The 20,785-nt window shown below is 47.6% G+C and overlaps 1 protein-coding gene across 5 annotated transcripts in view; it reads right to left on the bottom strand.

Annotated features, from left to right (window-relative positions):
• Positions 1 to 18,392, bottom strand: part of Cd6 (CD6 molecule) — a 38,576-nt gene extending 20,184 nt beyond the window's left edge. For 4 of the 5 annotated variants that reach the window (XM_021225850.2, XM_021225858.2, XM_021225856.2 and 1 more), the window contains exon 1: positions 18,172 to 18,392. In XM_021225850.2, the coding sequence (XP_021081509.1) occupies positions 18,172 to 18,220 (49 nt within the window). In that variant the 5' untranslated portion in view covers positions 18,221 to 18,392. The remainder of the gene's footprint in view (positions 1 to 18,171) is intronic. The other variant, XM_013112052.3, reaches the window with a different exon arrangement.
• Positions 18,393 to 20,785: the final 2,393 nt, after the last annotated feature.

The raw sequence follows: 20,785 nt of genomic DNA, 5'->3' as shown, positions 1-20,785 counted from the left end.
AGACCAGGTCCCTTCCTAGCATTTTGCTCACTGGGAGCTCTTAGACAGAGTCTTGGTATCTGATTGGGGAGGACCATCTGTTCTAGCAGATGTTACACAGCAGAAGGAGCGTCAGATTGGAATCAAACATGGGTAAGTTTAAAACATCCCTTGGAGCTAGGGATGTAGCTGCATCAAGTGAGGACATTACCTACCGCTTCAAGATACGGTTGAGGGATGGTTTTCATTGTAGATATGAGGGTGAGTACAGCCAGAGGCATTTGGAAAAATTCAGAGCAGGGAGAGAAAATAGTAGATTAAACATGGTCAGTAGACTGAATCAGACTGTGAGAGGAGGGGGGGGGATAGGAGAGGAAGAGAATAAAGAGCAAAGAGGAGAAAGAGCCAAGAGACCACATGAGCCATATGGCAGGGTTATATAGCAATGAGAAGCTGGGGAGTGGGGGAGTCCATGAACTAGAGATGTTTAGGGTAGGTGGCAGGGTGAGGAGTGCTGAGAGGAGCCACGATGCATGGGCTCTGTAACAGTAACAGGTACTTGCAATGCTGAGAGAGCCTAGAGGCCAGCATGCATTTGGGCATGCTAATAGGCACCTTCTGTCCCATTTCTTTTGACTGGACATTAGTTCAGTTGGGAGAGTCCTTGCCTAGTATTCGTGAGACCCTGAGTTCCATCGCCACCATCACACAAACTGATGTGGTGGCGCACATCTGTACACCTAAAACTCAGGGCATACAGGGAGGAGGGTGACAAGTTCAAGGTCATCCTTAGGTACACTGTGAGTTAGAGGGCAGTTTAGGATACATGAAGCCCTATCTCAAAATAACAATAATATTTATTTTAAAATACTCAGTTTTCCCTTCCAGTAGAGTGGTCTCAGGCAAATCTCTTCACATACTGTCTCCTCATGTGTATAAAAACCATATAGGACAGATGCAAGATCCCAAAAAGAACCCATTTAGGGAACTGACTCTGTAAGTGCCCAATAAGGCCTTGTTGAATCAACCAGTACAAATGTATAGCATATGGGATAAATGTGTGTGTGCACATATGTCTGGTAGGTGGGGAAAGCAGATTGTACCCCAAATATATATGACATCCTTACATTATAAATGAGATAGCATAGAAAATGGCTGGTGGTGATTACTTGATAAAACTCAGGATGTTGAAAGTCATGTCTTCATGTGTGTATCCTAGGAAAAAACATCCAGGGTATTTTCATGCTGATGTATGTAAGAGATATTCACTGTTAACAGAAGAAAGTGAGAAGCAATCTAACAGCCTACAAGTTATAAATGTAGTGTTGTAGGAAGACCAGATTACCTAATTATGAGTGAATAGTTCATTGTCACATCTTCAGAACAGAGTGAAAGTTTAGAAGAGTGTGTCCCATAGCATGTCATACATATCTATATCTTCTTCTTGGCTGATCATATAAGCTAAGCAGGGTGAGTCCTGGTTAGTACTTGGATGGGAGAATACCATCTATACACAGTTCAACTCATATCCTAATACTGTCCTCTGTGCATGAATGGATTTTTTATAATAAAAATACAAAAACATGGAAGAAAAGATGTATGCACCATGCTGGTCCTGGAGGGTGGATATTCTGGGTAGCAAAGACAAGGGAGTCTTTTGATAATATCTGTATGGTTTTCATCCTAATTAGTAATTTCCTTACAAGATCTGGGCAAATATGGTGAATGAAAACAGCTTAAATTTGATGGATAAGGATATCTTTTGCCTTGTTTAAAACACTTATAATACACTTGTATGTTCATAATGGTTATCACAACACTTCTGGAAGATTCTGCAATAGAGTAGTAACAAGATCCATCTTTGAGGTCCATCAGGATGGTTCAGTGGCCAAGGCAATTGCTGCCCAGTTCTGAGTTCTAGCTCCAGAACCCACAAGGGAACAGACTCTCAAGAACTGTCCTCTTACTGCCAAATGGAAGCTGTGGCATGCATACTAAATAAATAAGAACTACTTTTGAAGATAACATTATTGGCATTTTTCTGTACTTTTGAAGCTCTGTAACATTTACTATGTATGCAATTTTAGTGAAAAATAAAAAGAATTGATGAGCGCACATGTGGGAGGCCCTTGTAAATCACCTGCGTCATTGTGATGTGCCCTGCCAAATGTCTTCTTGCCCTCTCTTGGTTGGAAAACTATGGTTTTCACTCTCTGTAATGGTGATTAGAGGCAAATCTATTGGTAAAGAGACAGGATTTAAGAGATGAAGGAACTTTCTGGAACAACAGAAACAATAGCTCCTAAGAAGCAGAGCCCGGACTGGCAAAATTCTGGACTCCTTCAGTCACCTCAGGGTGACTCACACAAGCCCTGGCTACTTTCGGGATGGATGAAAGAGTCTAAAGGCCCTCCTCACTCTGACAGCGTTTCCTGAGCTAACCCCAGGCCAGCTGCTCTTCTGTAAGGAAGTGGAGGTTTGGGACCCCAGCATGCTTGCTGTCCAACTCCCAGCTTGAAGGCCCAAGTGTCAAGAATCCTGTCCATAGGGTGTGGATGCTGACAGAGAAGTGAGCAATGGGAAAGGGGGGCATGGACTGCTCTGTTGAGGTGGGGTAGCCAGCAAGCCCAGGAAGATCCGAATCCTGTCCATAGGGTATGGATGCTGACAGAGAAGTGAGCAATGGGCAAGGGGGGGCATGAACTGCCCTGTTGAGGTGGGGTAGCCAGCAAGCCCAGGAAGATCTTGGTTTTGTTTTCTTAGTTCTAAGAATTACAGCCAGGGTCTAGAATATGCTAGGTAGACAGGGTTCTGCCTGGATACCAACCACATCCTCAGCCCATTGTTCTTTGGTGTTTGGTTTTGTTTTTTAACAGGCTGGCCTTAAGCTTTGCTGTGTAGCGCAGGTAAGTCTTGCACTTAAGATCTTCCTACCTTAGCCTCCTTAGCTAAGGTTATAAGTGTGCACCACAATGCTTGGCTGAATTTAGGAAGTTACTGGAGGAGAGGTAAGTGACCTTCAAAAAGGAGTTTCTCACTGATCTGGTAAAACATATCCACATGAACTAAGAACTCCCCCTCTGCCTAGTGGTGGAAATATATTATATCACATGAGGGAATGCTATGAAACCCATCTCGGGCCTAGAGAGATGGCTGCTGGGAAGAGGTTCCAGATTTGATTCCCAGCACCATGATAGAGGCTAGCAACCAACTGTAACTCTAGTTCCAGGGGCTCTGACAACTGTTTTTTTGGCCTCCATGGGCAGTGCACACATAGTAAACAAATCATCACTCAAAACAGTGGGTACCGATGGCCAGAGCCTGGCATAGCAGCCTCTTCAGAAGCTCCCAAGTAGACCTTACACGCTGACCTTGACAAACCTTCCATCAAGTCATTGCCAGCCTCATGTTGAAGATTTATGGACTTTGTATGAAGGAGCAGTATTGACTAATGACATTCAGAGTCTGAGAAAGCAGCAATTGCATTCTCAGCATTGAAGTCAAGATTTGAATATTTTTGCCGAGAAGCATATGGGTTCCACTTGTTGTACCATCTCTTTGATGAAGAAGGAAGGTGTGCATGTGGATGAGGGTACAGTAGGAGTGCTAGGTTACTGTTTTACACAACTACATATTCACTACCTGAAAAGGTACGTGTTAGCTAGATTAGGTTGTTAGGCAAAGATCTGAACTTCTATTCTATTACTTCCTTATTCTTGAGAGCACCTACTTGTCTTTAAGACGTCATTCTTTCTCATTTTTATTTCTCTCAAAGTACTTGGTTTCAAACCCCGAGAAGTACTTTTTCTGATCACAGTCATCTGTGAACTCTACCAGGACAGGTTAGCACAGAGCTGGCTGAGAAAAAGGAATCCGCAGACGAATGAATAACCAGCACCCTCCAGACTAGAGTTTAAAGACACAATATCTGGAAAGACTTGGAGCTGTCACAGAGTCATCCAAAATGTGACTTACAGAGTGCTGTATAGGATATCCATATGACTAGGTAGTTCAGAGTACAGGCTTGGATGCAGAGACATCTGCTATCTAATGCTGGACATGTTGCTTAGTGATTATTATCTTGGAGAGGTCATTACCTGCCACTGAGCCTCAACTCTCTCATCTGGAACCTCAGATTTCATGGGTCTCTAACATAGATAAATGAGCACATTACTATACATACAAAACAGGGGTCCATGGTGGGCATTCGGATGCCACCTCCATTCCCTAGAACTAGCTGATCACTGAACCAAAGATCTATGTGGACATTGGTAACTTCTAGACGACACATGGTGGCCATGGAGCATCAGGCTCTGCACCCTCAGTTCCTCCCTAGCTCTCTTGGAATCTGGCATCACTCCTGACTTCATTTAAAGCCGGGCCTATGGACACAGAGGAGATGCCTATAAGTCTGGCTGCTGAGACCTGGGGGACTCTGGGCTCTGGTCCAGACTGAAGAAGCCTGTGTTTCCTTCTGAGGAGAGATGACTTCTCGGGGCTTCTGGGCACCCAACATCAAGGTGGCCTTCTCTTAGGAGATTTCAACTGTCTTAGAAAGGTCTCATCATCCTCCAAGCCTGTCCACAGCAGGGAAACCATTCATCCTTAGCTCTTGACCCCCGCCCCATAGCAAGGAGACTGTTCATCCCTTGCCCACACCCAGGCTTTGTTTGCTTAGAAACTGCTGCCCCAGCATCCCTGGAAGGCCTCACTGCAGCCCCTGACCCCACTCAAGCCAGTGGGTGGGGACAGGCCCCAGGAGGTGATACCCAGCCCAGCAGTTTCAACCTCGGCCCCTTGCAGCCTACAGAAGCCAGCTCAACCTTCACAAACAGCCAAGCTCTAGGCAGTTTCCTTCTTTACTTTAGTCTCTTGAGTCTAGGTCCAATGCACCAGCCCATCCTAGCTCCAGGCCTTAGTTTGTGGCAACTCCTGCCCAATGTACAGTTTTTGAATTCTGGAGTCCTTGGGAGAGAGAGGCCAGCACCACAGCTTGAGAAGTTCTAAAGAGCCAGACTGAGAGATAGGTTCCAATCTTTTGCTTTCTATTTTTGACCCTCAGTAGGTTTTGTCAACCTAACCTCTATCTGAGGGATGTCAAGCAGTGAAAGAGAACTCAGTCACCCAGGGCCTGCCTTAACAACTATCCTGGGGACATCCTTTCACAATCGTACTGCAAATCTGACGCTCTAAAAATTGTCTTCCTAACTCTGTTGGTGGTGAGACCTGACCTAAGAAACCATTTGTAATCTTCATTTCTCTTCTAAGGTCTGAAGAATCCTATATTTTACTGCTGAGGTGTGAATGTAAGTGGTTCCAGTGGCTTCTCTGTCTCCTACTGAGACATTGCATCATGGACAGTATATGCATCATGGACGATATATGCATCATGCTGACTTTTAAAAATCCAAGCCCAGTGTGGAAAGGGCCACCTTTATTCACTGCTGGTGGGGGTATCAACTAACATAACCATTGTGAAAAACAGTAGGGAGGTTCCTCAAAAAATTAAAAGTAGAGGCTGGGCAGTGGTGGCGCACAATTTTAATCCCAGCACTTGGGAGGCAGAGGCAGGTGTGTGTGATATTTTTACGATTAAAAATAAATGCTGGAATCTTAACTCCAGACACCCAAGAATGTGACCTTATTTAAAAATAAAGTTTTTAAGCCAGGCAGTGGTGGCACACACCTTTAATCCCTCACTTGCAAGGTAGAGGCAGGAGGATCTCTGTGAGTTCAAGGTCAGCCTGGCCTACACAGCCAGTTCCAGGATAGTCAAAACTGTTATACAGAGAAACCCTGTTTCAACTGCCCCCCATAAATGAATAAGTAAATAATGAATGAATAAATAAATAAATATAAAGTGTTTATAGAGTTCATCAAGTAAAAATGAGGTCTGTGGGGCAGTTTCTAATCTAATATTGCTGATGTCTTCATAAAACAACACAGATGTAGTGTCTAGGGAAAAGGCTATGTTAAGGTGAAGGCAGAGACTGAAGTAGTATTTTTCCTTTTGTTTGTTTTCTGAGACAGGGTCTCATGAAGTTCAGGCTGACCTTGAACTTGATGTAACTGAGAATGGCCTTGAACTCTTAATCACCCACCTCTACCCCCTGAGTGCTAGGATTACAGTGTACATCACCATGCCTAGTCTGTACAGTGCTGTGGATTGAACCTAAGACTTATTACATGCAAGGAAAGCAGTCTACCAACTGAGCTACACTCCAGCCCTGGAGTGATGTTTCTGCAAGTCAAAGGAACACCCAAGACAAACACAAATCTACAGAAGCAAGGAGATAGGGACAGATGTCCCCACACAGCCCTCTACAAGAACCCCAGAGGCTGACATCGTGACCCTGAACATGATTCAAACCTCCAGGACTGTGTGAAAATAAATGTCTTTTATCGGTCTCACCTAGCTTTTGGGACTTTGCCACTTAACCCCAAGACAATAAATCACCCACCTTTACACTCATATCTATAACATAAATTCAACAGCAGCTTGGTGGGAGGATCTTAGAATTCTAGAGAATTCTAGGAGGGAGGAAAGGAACCAGGATGATGGAAGGACATATCCTCCTTTACTTCCCGATGCTCGTAGAGCCTACAAGCCAGCAAGTCCTAAAGCCTGAGTTTTGTGACTATGTTGATATAGCTTAAGCCAAACCAGTCTCACAAACGCTGGTGAGTAAATATTATCTATAGAAGCCTATAGGGAGCCGCAGGGTCTGTCACAGCCCCAGAGTTGAGGGAATGGCCTACTGACTGCACTCATTTTACCTGAGAGAGATTGGGGATTTCCTCAAATTCTCAGCGGAAGGGATAGAGTTAAGTGTTGTTTGAAGACCACAGAATCCATGTGCTAAGGGCCACTCCACAGGCCTACTCAGCACCCCCACCTGCGTGCTGATGGGTCAAAACGTCCTCTGTGTTTCTGAGAGTTAAAAACCCCTTCTTCAAGGACAAAGAGTGGGCTGACTTCTGTCCTCTTTGCATTTTTTTTAAATGTGGCTGTTACAACTTTTTTACAACAAGGATGACTAATGCTTACATTGTTTCTGAGTTTTCAGTAGAGTTGGTGGGAGGAGTGAGAGACCTGCCACTATGGCTGTCTGGGTAACAAGCCCCCCATCCTTGCCGCAGCTTAGGTTTCTCTAGTATCAAGGGTGCTTTGGGCCAGCAGGAGTCTGACTGAAGGAGCTAGAGGCACGGCCTTGGCTACCAACCAGCACTGACTGTAAACTGCGTTTCTATCCCTCCCCACCATCCCATTCGCCTCCCCCACTGCTGCTCCCACCAGTTAGTGAAACTTTCCCACAGCAGACTTGGTTCAGAAGACAACTTAAGATAAGAGATTAAACGGCACCGGTTGCATAATAAGCAAATCACACAATTGTCCAAACCTTTACGAAAAACCTGAGGCGGTCGAGATGGCTCAGCTGGTGAAGGAGCTTGCTGCCAAGCCTGACAACCTCAGTTCGAGACCCAGAACCCACACGGTGGGAGGAGAGGGCCGACTCCTGCAAACGGCTCTCTGACATCCATACACACAATGTGGTTGGCGAGCACACATGCACATGCGAGCACACACGCACACTCACTCACAAATAAGACAAAAAAAATCCCAACGTAACATTACCGGTCTTTAATACCTACCACCTTTCAAGTGAGAGAGGGCCCACTCAGGCTTGGCGGCAGGCTGTTTACTGACCCCTTTGTTTTCAGTGTTTCCGTGTATATGTATAAATATGTCATACGTTAAACTCTGATTTCCCACTTCTCTGGGTCAATTCTAAAGCGCAGGTTCTGTGACCCATGCTAACCTCTCTGACCCCGGGTCCTCTCCCTCACATCCGTGATCTCTTCTTTCACATCAGGCTTCTCACAAGTATTTCCTTTGCCTGGAACGACTTCCTCCCTGATGTCAGCATTCACAGACATGGGTGTCACCCAGGACCCTGCTCAGATGTCCTTGGAGTTCTCACATGCATCTATAACCCAGGCGCATTACTTTCTGGAATGGTACAATTTTTTAAATGTATTTATTTAGCTTTCTTTCGTAACTTTTGTGGCTTAAAAAAGTATCCAACATGTAATACTAGAGTCCCAACAAGCCAAAGGAGAACTCCCCACAGTGGTAGAGAGTTACTGAGCTAAAAACTCCAATATCATAGGCAGGCAAGGCAGCAGCCATCAGAAGCTCCCCTGAGGGCAAATTTCAGCCTCAGCACTCCTACCAGCCTTCCATGCACCAAGTCAACAAGATCTCAGCCACTGAGGCAGTCAGTAATGATAAATACGGAAGGAATGATGATGTTCTGAGATCACAGACTAGCAACCATAATTATAGTAACTTACTTGGGCAAGGGTCATCGATGTTACAACAAGTGGGCAAAGGTCTGAGGGGGACCAGAATATTTATGTCTACATTCTCAAAGAATCTACTGACACGGTTCATTTTAATCCCAGAGAAGAACGAGAAAGTTCTAACAGAAACTCAGCAAAAAGTCATCGGTTAGGCCAACAAGGAAGGGCCAGTCCATCCCACAGGCTTCCTGAGATGGAACCATTCAGATGGATACACATTGACCTGTGTATCCGTGCCCAAGGATACATGACTCAAATCCATCAGGAGCAATCACCAGACTAACCAGATAAGGGACAGTTGTTCTGTGTGCTTCAAGAAGAGCAATGTCATGAAAGAGAAAGAAAAAGCTAGAAAATCGTTCTAGGTGGGAGAGAATAGACATGAGAGCCTCACACAGAACGTGAAGCAGAATTTTCTTCTGGATATTACTGTACTAACCGCAGAGTTTGAGTAGTCTGGGGAGTAATAATATTGTATCCATGTTAACTTCCTGGTTTTTGGAAAATGCACTGTCATTGTGTAATAGAGTGTCTTCCCACCTAAATGGGGCATTTTTAACACACAAAACACACACACACACACACACACACACACACACACGGTTCAGGGGATATCTTGGGAGAGGAAGGAGAAAAAAACGGAAGAGCTAGAGGATGAGGAAGAGTGCTGTGAAGTGCTGGATACTGACACAGCCATTGCACACAGCCAGAGTTATAAGCTCAGTTTACATACACAGTAGTTATATACACAGCAGCTAGAGTTATAAACTCAAGACGAAGCCAGACAAAATTCCCATACAGATGGGCGAGGTGCCGTCCAGACCCTAACCCTTGCTGAGGAGCTGTTGGCAGTTGAAGGCTTTTAGGATGTGGTTACCGTAGCTTCCCCACACTACGGTGGATGACCCCACACCCAGGCACAGATGAGCAGCACTAATTGAACTTATCGGGTTATAAAAGGGGGGCAGGAAGTTAGGAGGGGAAGGTATTGGGGGAAAGGGAATTGGAGGAGGGAAATGTGACCATCTCATTGTATACATGTCTGAAATTCTTACAGAAAAATAAAACCCCTAATGTTGGGCATGATGGTACATGAATGCAGTTCTAGCTACTTGGGAAATTGAGGCAGGAGGATTACTTGAGCCCAACATGGTCAGATTTTGAGATGTTCGAAAACAAAACAAAACAGCAATGCAACCTAAGAAACAAAACTAGTCCTATTGGAATATTTTGGGGGAAAGGGACAGTATATCCACAATCTGCTCTCAGGTAGTTATGAAAACAGTAACAAAAAACCCACTTTGAGCGAAAATGGTAAAACAAATGAGATACCCTTAATGGTTGGGAGTCTGGGTGAAGTACTCATGGGAACTCTTTGTGTTGTTCATGAAACATCTCAGTAAGTTTCAAATTAAATGGCTCTGATAAAATTTACAAGAGAGAAGAGAGTGAGGGAGATTGGAGGGAGGGGGAGGGGAGGGAGGGAGGGGGAGGGAGGGAAATGGAGAAACTGAAGATAAAAAATCGCCAGAACTCAGGATTGATAGAGGGGCTGCACAAGACAGTTTCTCTCTTCACCCTGCTGGCCAGCAAGTTGGAGCCCAGGGTCACCTGCGCTAAAGTGAGACCAGGTTGGACCATCGTATGCACTAAGTATTCTGGCAGAAAGGCGGGGAGCCAAGCATGAGGCGTGCTCACAGGTAATGTGAGAAGAGGCCCCAGGGTGGGAACGGGAAACCCGTAAAGTTGCCTCCTCGCCCTGACTGTGGGCACCTCACTTCCCACTCTGCCGTCCACTTTCCTCTCCTGGCAGTTAGGAGCCGTTATCCGACCACTCTGGGTTTCCTCCAGCTGAGACATCCTTGGGTGTCCAGAGTCTCGTCTAGATAGAAGAAGACTCTGTGTCCAGAAAGAAGACAGAGAAGGCTAGAGCAATGAGTGGGCTAAGAACTCGGTCACTGGCAGCCCCACAGAGCACTGTTACCTCTGCCCTAGCCCCAAGTCATCCCCAGGCCCCTCCAGGAAGAGGTAAACACACCCCAGCTAAAAGCATATTATCGTGCAGATAAACCCTCCCTCCCCATCGAGGAAGAGGCAGCTAGTGTGGGTAAGCTGGTGACCAGGTCTGTCAGGAACTGATCAATGTTCTTGGTATCAGTTTGCTCTTCTGTAAATGGGGCAGGTCCCTGCTCAGCTTTGCCCCCAGTTCCGAAGATGCAGCAACTTCTCCTGTATTCTCCTGACCCAGACGGTGACGGGTGACTCCTAACTGTCGGGGGTGGGGATATGCTCAGAAGGGGCCCCAGCTCTGCGTCTCCTCCTCTGCCAGCCTACCCCCACTCCCCAACAGCCCATGCCTGCCTTCGGTCTCACATAGACCCTTTAGGGCATCTGTTGCCAGTGTCTGGAGAAATCAGCCAGGCCAGCATTGTGAGGGAGGTCAGGAGTGGCCTGAAGACTGGATCTTCTAATATCCCCTATCATGGACACTTCTGGAGACCCAGGAGCTGGGTCTTTTGAAGAGGAAAGCAGGAGGCTGCTTCCCTATGGTTGAAGACCCTATCCCCAGGGCCTCAGGTGTGCCAGGCCTAGCCCCACAGCTTGCTCAACAGCTTATCAGCTACTCTGACTACCAACCTCTGTTAGGAGCCATTTTCACGCAGGAAGCTGTCAGGCTACCGAACCTACAAAATGGCGGTGGTGGGAACCTGGACCATGCTTTGTTCCTCCTCTGCTGTCCCATGCCACATCACCCCCTGCGGAAGCACCTGTGGGGCCCTCGAAGCATCCCAAGACACCTAGCACTCTTCTCTGTGCCACAGTTAACATTTCATGGAGGTAGGATCTCTCACCGGCTTGAACTGTACCATGTTGGTGGGGCTGGCACTGCAGGGATCCACGAGTCACTGCCTCCCCTGCACTGGGATTACAATTGCATGCCACCACGCCAGGCTTTTGCTTTCTAACCTGGGGATCAAATACAAATCTTCATGCTTACAAGGCAAGCATTTTACCCACAGAACCATCTCCCCAGTTCCAGATGTGATCTTTTTTGCTTAAATTTAGCATTAGCCACCACTGAGACAACTTACATAATCTTCTGAGCCTCAGTTTCCCAACCTCTAAAATGGGGATGGCAGGGAACTGCCCCAGAATTGTGAAGACAGGATAGCATAAACATCTAAGCTGAGACTTAGAAAATGGGAGTCGCCAGCAATGGGAGGCCCTTACAGTTCGTTGGCTTGTATCTGTGGCACACTAGGCCAGGTTGTTATGGTATATTTCCTCACCTAAGTCATAATGAGATGGCTTTTGCATCTTGTATCTTAATTGCAACACAAGGCTCAATACAGAATAAATGTGCTAAGATGGAACCTGCTGTCAGGCGAGCTTCCCCTTGGCCCTGGTGCCTTTTGGACTTCACTTTCCTGCCTGGTCCTGATGTTCATCTTAACTGCCAAGCAAACTCTATGAAGGGTAGCCATGGGTTGAGTAAGGCAGCCACACTGCGTCTCCTGTATTGCTAAAGACCTTCTGAAACCACAGGACCCTAGAGCGCCCCCATGCAGACCCTGGACTCAATGGTAAATCAGCAATTTAGGGAAGAAACTTCACAAGTTGACAGAGTGCCAGTCAGGCCTCTTACTTATGGAGGAAAGGGCTCTGGGCTGCTCGGGTTCCGGCACTCACTAGCTGTAGATTTTGCTAAGCCTCCATTTCCGCATCTATAAAAGAGAATTGCCTTGTGGGTAAATGAGTTCACTGTGCAAATGGCACCAGCTTAATGGTCAAATCCATGCACACGCACAAGGTTAATTGTGCCCCAGGTGACACATTTCTAATGAAACAATTTTGGATACTGCCGTGTGCTCAGGACCTTTGGAAGCCTTATCTAAGCTGGTTTGACCACTAAGAAGCTGGGCATTGCTGTCTGTAGCCTGCAGGCACACAATCCTGGGAGCTCACAGAGCTGGGACTGCAAACAAGCCCGTGTGACCCCAGGGTCCTGGCTGGGGTTATAACACATTGTGTGTATCTACTGAGTCTCTGCTCTCTGAGCCTGTGGTCTCCAGGGATGTACTTAGAGGGCAAGGGTTTTAGATCCATCCTTATGTCCAACGTTCGTTTTCTAGGGAGGAAACTAATACCAGAGAAAAGAAGGAAACTGCCTGAGATTGCCCTGCCAAGTTTGTTAAGGCAAGATCTGGTTCCCCGAGCCCATCCTGACTTCACCCCTTCAAAGACTCCGCATCTTTCCCAGGTCATAGGGACCGGGAGGTGGGACGGGACAGCTCAGTCTGCACAAGGACCTGATTTCAATCCTGAGGCCTCCATCTCATACAAAATAAGCTGAGCGTGGGGCATGTGTTTATAGTCCCAGCATTGGGGAGAAAGACAGGCAGACCCTTGGTAACTGCTGGCCAGTTACCCTAATCTAATGTGTGAGTTCCGGGCCAGCCAAAGATGCTTTCTCAACAAGGTAGACGGATGGCTGCTGAGGGACTGTCTGGCCTCTGTATGAACACAAGCCGGAGCTGGGCCAGCGGGGGCATGAGTTAGGGTGTCATCCCTATTTCAAGTCTCACCAGAGAAATTCAGGGTGTCCTGGGACTGCCTGCCATGGGACACTTATATCCAGAATGTTCCAGGCAGCTGAGCAGCTTCCTCAGATTGAGTCTTGTCAAAGGGGCATAGGCCCAACCCTCTGACCTTTCTTTGATCGGTGTTTCCAAAGTGTAAGTGCACACCCAAAAGTTTGCACAGTGGCTTTGTTGACAGCACCTCAACACTGTCACTACTGACTTGCTCCTCTGGCAGCCTGTCATGGAGGAGAGGGCCTGCTGTGGGACTAGTTGTAAATGGCTGTGGCCCCCGCAGTCCTCCCTTTGGAGGACAGAGTATAGCAAAGCATATGGCTGGCAGCTAGTGTCTAGTGGCGTCTTTTTGTTTCCACGTTTGTTTTTACTGATAGCGTGCCCGGGTGCTTCCCAGCAGCTCTGCCTGTGAGCCACGGGGATTCTCTTCGACTATTAAACAGGAGGCCACTTTAAACGTTTAAGAAGGGTTAAAGGGAGCTGGGGGACACTGGCGACCTGGGAATGACAGTCTACAGAGGCTCCTTAATGCAAGCCTCTGGCCTGGCACAGGCCTTGAAATTTGTGGCTTCTGTCTGTAGTCCAGGCATGGGGAAGGTGACCTGGTCTTCTTCCATCAGACCCACCAGCCCCGTCCTAATCAGTCGGAGTTGCTCACTGGCTCAGTGACTCAGTCTTCCTTCCTTCTCTTCCTTTCCTTTCCTTTCCTTTCCTTTCCTTTCCTTTCCTTTCCTTTCCTTTCCTTCCCTTCCCTTCCCTTCCCTTCCCTTCCCTTCCTCCCTCCCTCCCTCCCTCCATTCTTTCTTTCTCTTCCTTCCTTTCTCTCTCTCTTTCTTGTGTGTGTATATGGATGTGCCTCGTTACGCACACGGAGGTCAGAGAACAAGCTGTGTGAATCTGTTCTCTCCTTCCACTATGTGGCTCCCAGGGATCTAATTCAGGTCACCAGGCTTGGCTGAACTGTTTCACCAACAGCTACTTGGTCTTTCTTGTCTCGGGGGAAAGCTTGGGTTTGTTTGTTTTGTTATTGTTGTTTTGTTTTGCTTTTTGCCAGGGCTTGGCTGTCTCATGAACTTTCTTGTAAGGAAATGAGGCTGGTGTGGGCAGCAAAGGTCTTTGGCAAACCCAGAATGAGCATGGGCACTATCGGCAATGTGTCTCTGTCCTCTCAGATCACTCTGAAGCAATCTACGTGTGCCTACATGTGCTAGCTCTGCCACGTGGGATGGCCACTGTTGTAACAGCCATGCCAACTGTCCCTGTCAGTTGTCACCTGTAGCCAGACCGCACAAGAAAGCAGATGATGTGGAAGTTTGTCCTGTGTCACTGGTGTGTCTGTAAGCTGTACTGCAGGCAGGAAGATGTGACGCGGAATGGCAGGACAAGTGGACACCTGATGGGTTTTAGTCGCTCAGGGGAGGACACAGACATACAAGATCAGGTTTGTGTCCCTAGTACCCAGAAACTGTGGGCCAAAGGACTTCCCAGCTGGAGGACAAAGGACACAGCATGACCATTGGCAGCACAGAAGAATAACACCTTCTATTTTGGTAAAACGACAAAAGGCCGACCTGAACTGAATCCACCAACAGCAAATCCTCTCTGCTTGAGAAAGCCCAGTCTCCAGCACACCCTTCCAGGGAGACTGGACTTTACAAAACATACCTGATCAATTAAGCAGAACCTTCTAGTACTTCCAGAGGTGCATAAAGTAAAAGTTGGGTTAAATTCTGTACACTGTAGGTAAAAATCCCGTGTTTGTGATATTTGAGAACATGTGGCCCTTAGAGCTCGTGCTTTCAGTTCAAAGTTCAATGTCAAAATTCAGGATGATTGGATAATGTCTGCCAATATCATTGAAATATTTAGGAGAACTTCATGATCACTCTGCTTATGTCAGAGACTTAATTCTAAAATCGCCCTTCCTTGGAAAGACTTTGTTCTCTGCTGTAGAAGAAAGGGGATTCAAGGGTCTGAGAGTTTCACTCACAACAGAACACTTTTGCCTAGAACCTAGACAAGATTCTAGAGGTCAGTGAGGGGTGAGTGTGAATATTTCAATCCTTCAGTTCCTAATTTCAGTTTAGAATAAGATGGGCTGGCAAGATGGTTCAATGGGCAAAGGTGTTTGCGGCCAACTACAACCTGAGTTCCATTCCGGAGACCCACATATTAGAAAGAGAAAACCAGTTCCTAAAAGTTGTTCTCTGACCCCCATGTGTGCTGTGCCATTCATTACTGTACATGCACACACACACACACACACTGTGTATATTTATATGTGTGTATGCACACACACAGTATATATTTATATATGTGTGTATGCACACACATATATATACATAATTTTAACTCATTTTCAGAGTTTGCTTTGTGCTCTGCACTGGAACATCTCAAATGGAAGTAACACAGTGGCCATCATATCGGACAGCATAGAACTGAGGGAATTAATTAACTAGAATTAATTAGTAAGGGACATTTATTATTTTAAAAAGTTGCTTTCATCAGCCTGATTAGCTCAAAGGACCCTTGAAATGATCAGACTTACATAAAACAAAATTTATGGTTGTAAATAGGGAAAAACAGATGAATTTTTAAAAATTAAACCATTTCTGTATGTGTGGTGCTGGGTGTCAAAGCAGGCATCTTGCACACTCCAGAAAAACGCTCAGTCACTGAATGGCATCTCTAGCCCGAAGTACTATTACTTTAAAAATAGTTACAAACTACCTTTCGGGACACAAAAGACTTTATCCACTAACCAGGAAAGTGAGGACCAGGGCAGGAATGGAGTTCAGGCCCTTGGTGAATCAGAAGCAATACAAAACTCCAGTTTTATAAGCCTGTCTTCCCTGCAGTCAGGGCTTCTAGTTCACTATCTCAGTCCCTTTCTCCCTTGGATGATCAGGACCCAGAGGCACAGAACTGGACCCAGGGAGCATGATCATGAACAGAGGGTCTGCGTCTCTAAGCCGTGGTCATCCAGGAGCATTCAGGCCTTGCCAGGAGCCAGCTGGAGCTAGGTACCAGGCCTAGAAAGAGCCCTGCAACTCTCAAGAAGGCCAGTATCCACCAACTCCTGGCACTCGCCAACCCCCGACCCTCAGGCTTGGACCACTTAGGCATGGACCCCCGCTCCTGGGCAGAGAGCTCCAGAACTTCACCAAACTTCACTCTCCTGTCCCCTTTATTATTGCTGTTCATTGTTTCCCACCTTTTCTTTCTCTTTTCTCTTAATGCACTTTCCGCAAGCATGTGTGGTCCAACACAGATCCACCACCCCTGTGAGCATTCCTGTGCCAGCAGGGCCTACCAGGTCAGGCAGAGGGAAGGGACACTCAGGCCCCGAGCTCAGGGTCTCAGCCTCCCTAACCTCAGCAGGAGGGACACATGGGGACACTTTGGGGGTATAGTTTTCCTTACACCTGCAAAGCTCATCCACTCAGGACATTTCTCAGTGGGGCATAGACCACCAGTGACTCATGAGTGAGCGTTTCCCAGAGAGGGAACTATTTTCCCTGCTCAGAGTGCTGGACAAGTTCAGAAGAAAATAACCGTTTTTAACCAGGACTTCCTTGTCCCTGCCCTCATCACCGTTTAACTAAGAGGGAGGATGAGTGTAGGCCTTAGGCTTTAGGGACTTGGGTGGCATCATTCAATTGCCGCAGATTGGTTTTTGCCAACATTTATTTTTATGCTTCCTTTTCTCTTTAATTTCTAATGAATGATAACGGTTTTCCACTTACAACATAACAAAGGTATTTTGTTTGTTTTTTTTTAACTAAACTTTTATCAGTAACAAAACAAAAAAATGAGTCAACCGACATCAACACAGGGACAGGAAGGAGCCGAGGTTGCTGATACCATCATGGGGCAGGGGCAGCACAACACACACCTAAGGGTAGGCTCTCTAGAGCATGTCTGCTGCTGAGGTCTGGCCTTCCCATGGGCATCACCCTGCACCCATCATCTCAGACCAAGGACCCACCAGCCTCAGCACAAAGGGCTCCTGTATCCGGCTCAGTCCCAGCCCTCAATCCTACGGGGAGGCAGTGGAACTAGAAGGAGCTTGTTCTTTTGAGGCCTCGGTCTGGGTGGCCCGCAGTCCTTTCCCTTTAGGACTTAATTCTGAGCCTGTGCCGGGCCTCTTAGGAAGGGCAGGCATGGCAGCATGGTGGACAGGAAGAGGCAGGAGACTTCTCACCAGTTTCAGTCAGCCTGGGCAGAAGGCAGCTGAACCCCTAGGGCAAGTGCTTTAGAACCAGCTGGTCCAGAAAGGACAACCAAGACATGAAGGTACCACTACCAGAGAAAAATAACTTCCCTATGCCAGCCTGACACCAGAGAGCTTGGAGAACATGCCTGCAGACCCAGACAGAGAGAAGACAGTCCTTAAACATTCCCAAGTGTTCACGGCCTCTGAAGCAGCCCCATATCCCTGCCCCTCTGCCTGGGTTCCCCCGCTGTAGGGCAGACCTAACTCCTTAGGCCATAACCCTGTTTCTGTACCATCTTCCTCCTTGCAAAATGTGAAGTCCAGCACGCACAGGGACTCCCGAGTCTCTGGGCGTTGCCTGTTCCAGCTAGCTTGGCCTCCATACTCTATGGCATCTCATAAGTGTCTGGTGACCCCAGGCCTCTGCTCTAGAATTCTGGCCCAGGAGGCAAGGATACCTCAGCACTTTGAGGGTTGCTCAGGACCTCAAGAGCACTCCTGATCATTTGCGTCTCAAATTAATCCAAGGAGATGAGCTGAGGTCACCAAGAATGACAGACTAGAGTCCCCTGGGTCTCCCTGGGTTCTGCCTCTGGTCTGGGTGAACCCTACCCTGGGGCCTTAACATGGAAAACGCTGTTGTCAGTTGGTCCTGCTTCACAAAGGAGTGGTTCCTTCCTTCCTGTGAGATGGGAAGAAGGCATATGCGGGAGCGGTGCTTCCTGAGCCTACGGGTGGGTGATTCCCTCTTCAGACCCAGGACCCGAGGCAGGCCCAGAGCTCATTCCTCTCACTCCCAGGAGGCCCTTTAGGATGAGAGCACCATCCAACCAGATCTGGTCCCTTAAGGGGTCCCTGTGTCATCTCAAGCCCCAAGCTGTTGTCACACCAGGATGGTCTTAGCTTAAAAGGCTCTCTGAAGGTGGCCACAAAGGAAACGGCTAGCACGGTGCCAAACGGACAGGACCCAGGTCCTCTGGTATAAGTGGTGGGAGGTGACAGAAGAGACAGATCTACCTGAGAGAGCTGCTGCCAGCCATCCAACGATCCCAAAGAAGAGCCACATGTCTGGTGCCGTCTCCGACTGCTACACACGCCTGCCCGCAGGAAGTGCCATCCTGGTGCGGACAGCAGCCGCCTGGCTGCCTCACCCGTGTAGCCCTTTCTGTTCTCGGTGTCCTCTGTGCTGCACACACTCTCTCTCCTACACACAGGCCCAGCCTGTGAGTATCTCACACCTCTACTTTCTGCTTGTGGTTTTGGTCTCCAGGAAGTCAGGCTGTTGTTACAGGAGGTGGGGCAGAGGGAGCCCACCAACCCAAGTGAGCCCCAAGAGAGTCACGGAGTCACATGCCGATGTGCACACTCCCGGGGGTCTTTCAAGGAAGACCAAGAGGCTATGCCTTGTTCCCTTGAGACAAGGGACAGCTCGTTCCAGAAACATCTAGCAAAGGGTGCTAGTTGAGTGAATTCATGGCCCCTTGCTGCCTCTCCCGCAGAATCCAACTCTGATGAGGTTAAGTTCCAAGGTTTGTGCGGGGCATGTGGTGACTAAGAGGCAAGAGGATAGGGTCTTATGCACTTTTCTTTTGTGTGTGTGTGTGAGAGAGAGACAGACAGACAGACAGACACACACACACACACACACAGACAGACACACAGAGAGAGACAGAGATGTGTCTTAGGTGTGTGTGTTGTGTGTGAGAGAGAGAGAGGTGTCTCGTGTGTGTGTGTGTGTGTGAGAGAGAGAGAGAGAGAGAGATGTGTCTCAGGTGCGTGTGCATGTCTGTGTATGTGTGTTTGTGTGCATGTGTGTGTATGTATGTGTGTGTCTGTGTGTATGTATGTGTGTATGTGTGAGTGTGTCTGTGTATGTCTGGGTGTATGTGTGTGTATGTGTGAGTGTGTGTCTGTGTGTGAGTGTGTGTGTGAGTATGTGCATGTCTGTGTGTATGTGAGTGTGTATGTGTGAATGTGTGTGTATGTGTGAGTGTGTGTGTATGTCTGTGTGTGTGTGTGAGTGTGTGTATAGACTTGAAGCTAATGCTGGGAGTCTTCTTCAGTTGTTTTCCATTTTACTGACTGAGGTTGGGTCTCTCACTGAATACAGAGCTCACAATTCCACTAGTTTAGCTAGCCAGTTTATCCTGGAGGCCCCCATTCTTGCCCCTCCAGTCCTGGGATTACAGGAAGCTGTTCTCCCACACCTTCAGGCCTTTTACACAGGTTCTGAAGACCTGAGTTCTGGGTCTGGTGCTTCCATGGCTCACTACTGGGTCATCTCTCCAGTCCTGGGAAGCACTTTGAAGAGAAAAGGGCCTACGCCTCTCCGAAGGAAAACCCAAAGAAAGATGATTTTAGAGCAGGACACCCCCACCTCCATGTGCCTCATCCCAGGTGGGAGATGTACAGAGACGGCACAGGATCTGAACCCCCTTTGAGGACTGACTGTTCATGTCATACGATGGTAATTGGTTTTTAGCAGATGGCCATGGGGAGAGGTTGCCTGGGAGACACTGAATTGTGCTAGGGGGGAGGCTGGGACTTGTGTGTGTTTAGTTCACTGATGTGCTCCCCTTGGAACACAGTAGTTGCTAAATAAATTTTGTTGAAAGAACGAGGGAATGGATAATTTGGCTCTCTAAACAGAACCCGAGGGTCTAGAAAGGGACTGGTTCCCAATTTCAACCTTGTCCCATACGAATGACTTTTTCTGGTTCTCCACTCCCGACATTCAAGCTTGTTTTCTTCACTTGTGTAATGGAGAGGAGTTCTCCCTCCAGTAGGAGTGTCCCACCAGCTGAGGGATCATTTGATGCGGCTCATTGGGAAGCCATAGTGAACCAGGCCCCTCCCACAATGAGACCCCGCCCAGCCCAGAGGGAGAGAGGGGCGAGAACGGGTTTTGGCATCAGCTAAGGGCACCCTCTAGTGGAGGGTCTCTGACAGCACAAGGGGCCGGTGGGCATATGCTGCTTTGTCTGATTTCACGCCACTCAACGCCAGAGTCTTTGGAGTGTGCGATCTCGGAATCACTCCACGGGAAGAGAAGAGATGAGACAACTTGCCTGCCTTCAAGAAGCGTGCAATTCAGAATAAGTGTGAGACGGCTCAGTGAATAAAGGTGCTTGCTGCCAAGCCTGAGTTCAGTCCCTGGGACTCCTCACATGGTAGGAGAGAACTGACTTCTGCAAGTTTCCCTCTGACCTCTGACCTCCACACATTCATGAACACGGGCAGGTAGGCAGACAGACACACACTTTTAAAAATAAATCAGTGGATCCAAAAGTAGAACGGAAAGGGATTCTTCTCTAAATCCAAATGAAAACAGGAAAGACAAAGGAAGAAAACCGGAATAGAAGGGAGACATAGGTTTCAGAGGCAGAGGTAGGTACAGGGTAGCGGGAGGGTGCTCCTGGCATGGAGCACTGGGTACCTCAAGGCAGGACGGCAGGAGGCAAGTGTTGCGGTGGCTACAAGGACAGGATACATTCTAAACCACTCATGCTTCCAGGGCTTTAAGCTCAGAGCAGGAAGCTGCAAGATGCATCCCGTTGGATGCTCAGATCAGTGACGTCATACTTATTTATAACTCTTGGAACCAAGACCTTTGGATCTCAATTTGCAAGGG

Source organism: Mesocricetus auratus, unplaced genomic scaffold (assembly GCF_017639785.1).
Source record: "Mesocricetus auratus isolate SY011 unplaced genomic scaffold, BCM_Maur_2.0 Super-Scaffold_4256, whole genome shotgun sequence".
NCBI classification, from domain to species: Eukaryota; Metazoa; Chordata; class Mammalia; order Rodentia; family Cricetidae; genus Mesocricetus; species Mesocricetus auratus.
The sequence above is the reverse complement of the archived record's forward strand: the minus strand, read 5'-3'. Positions and strand labels throughout refer to the sequence as shown.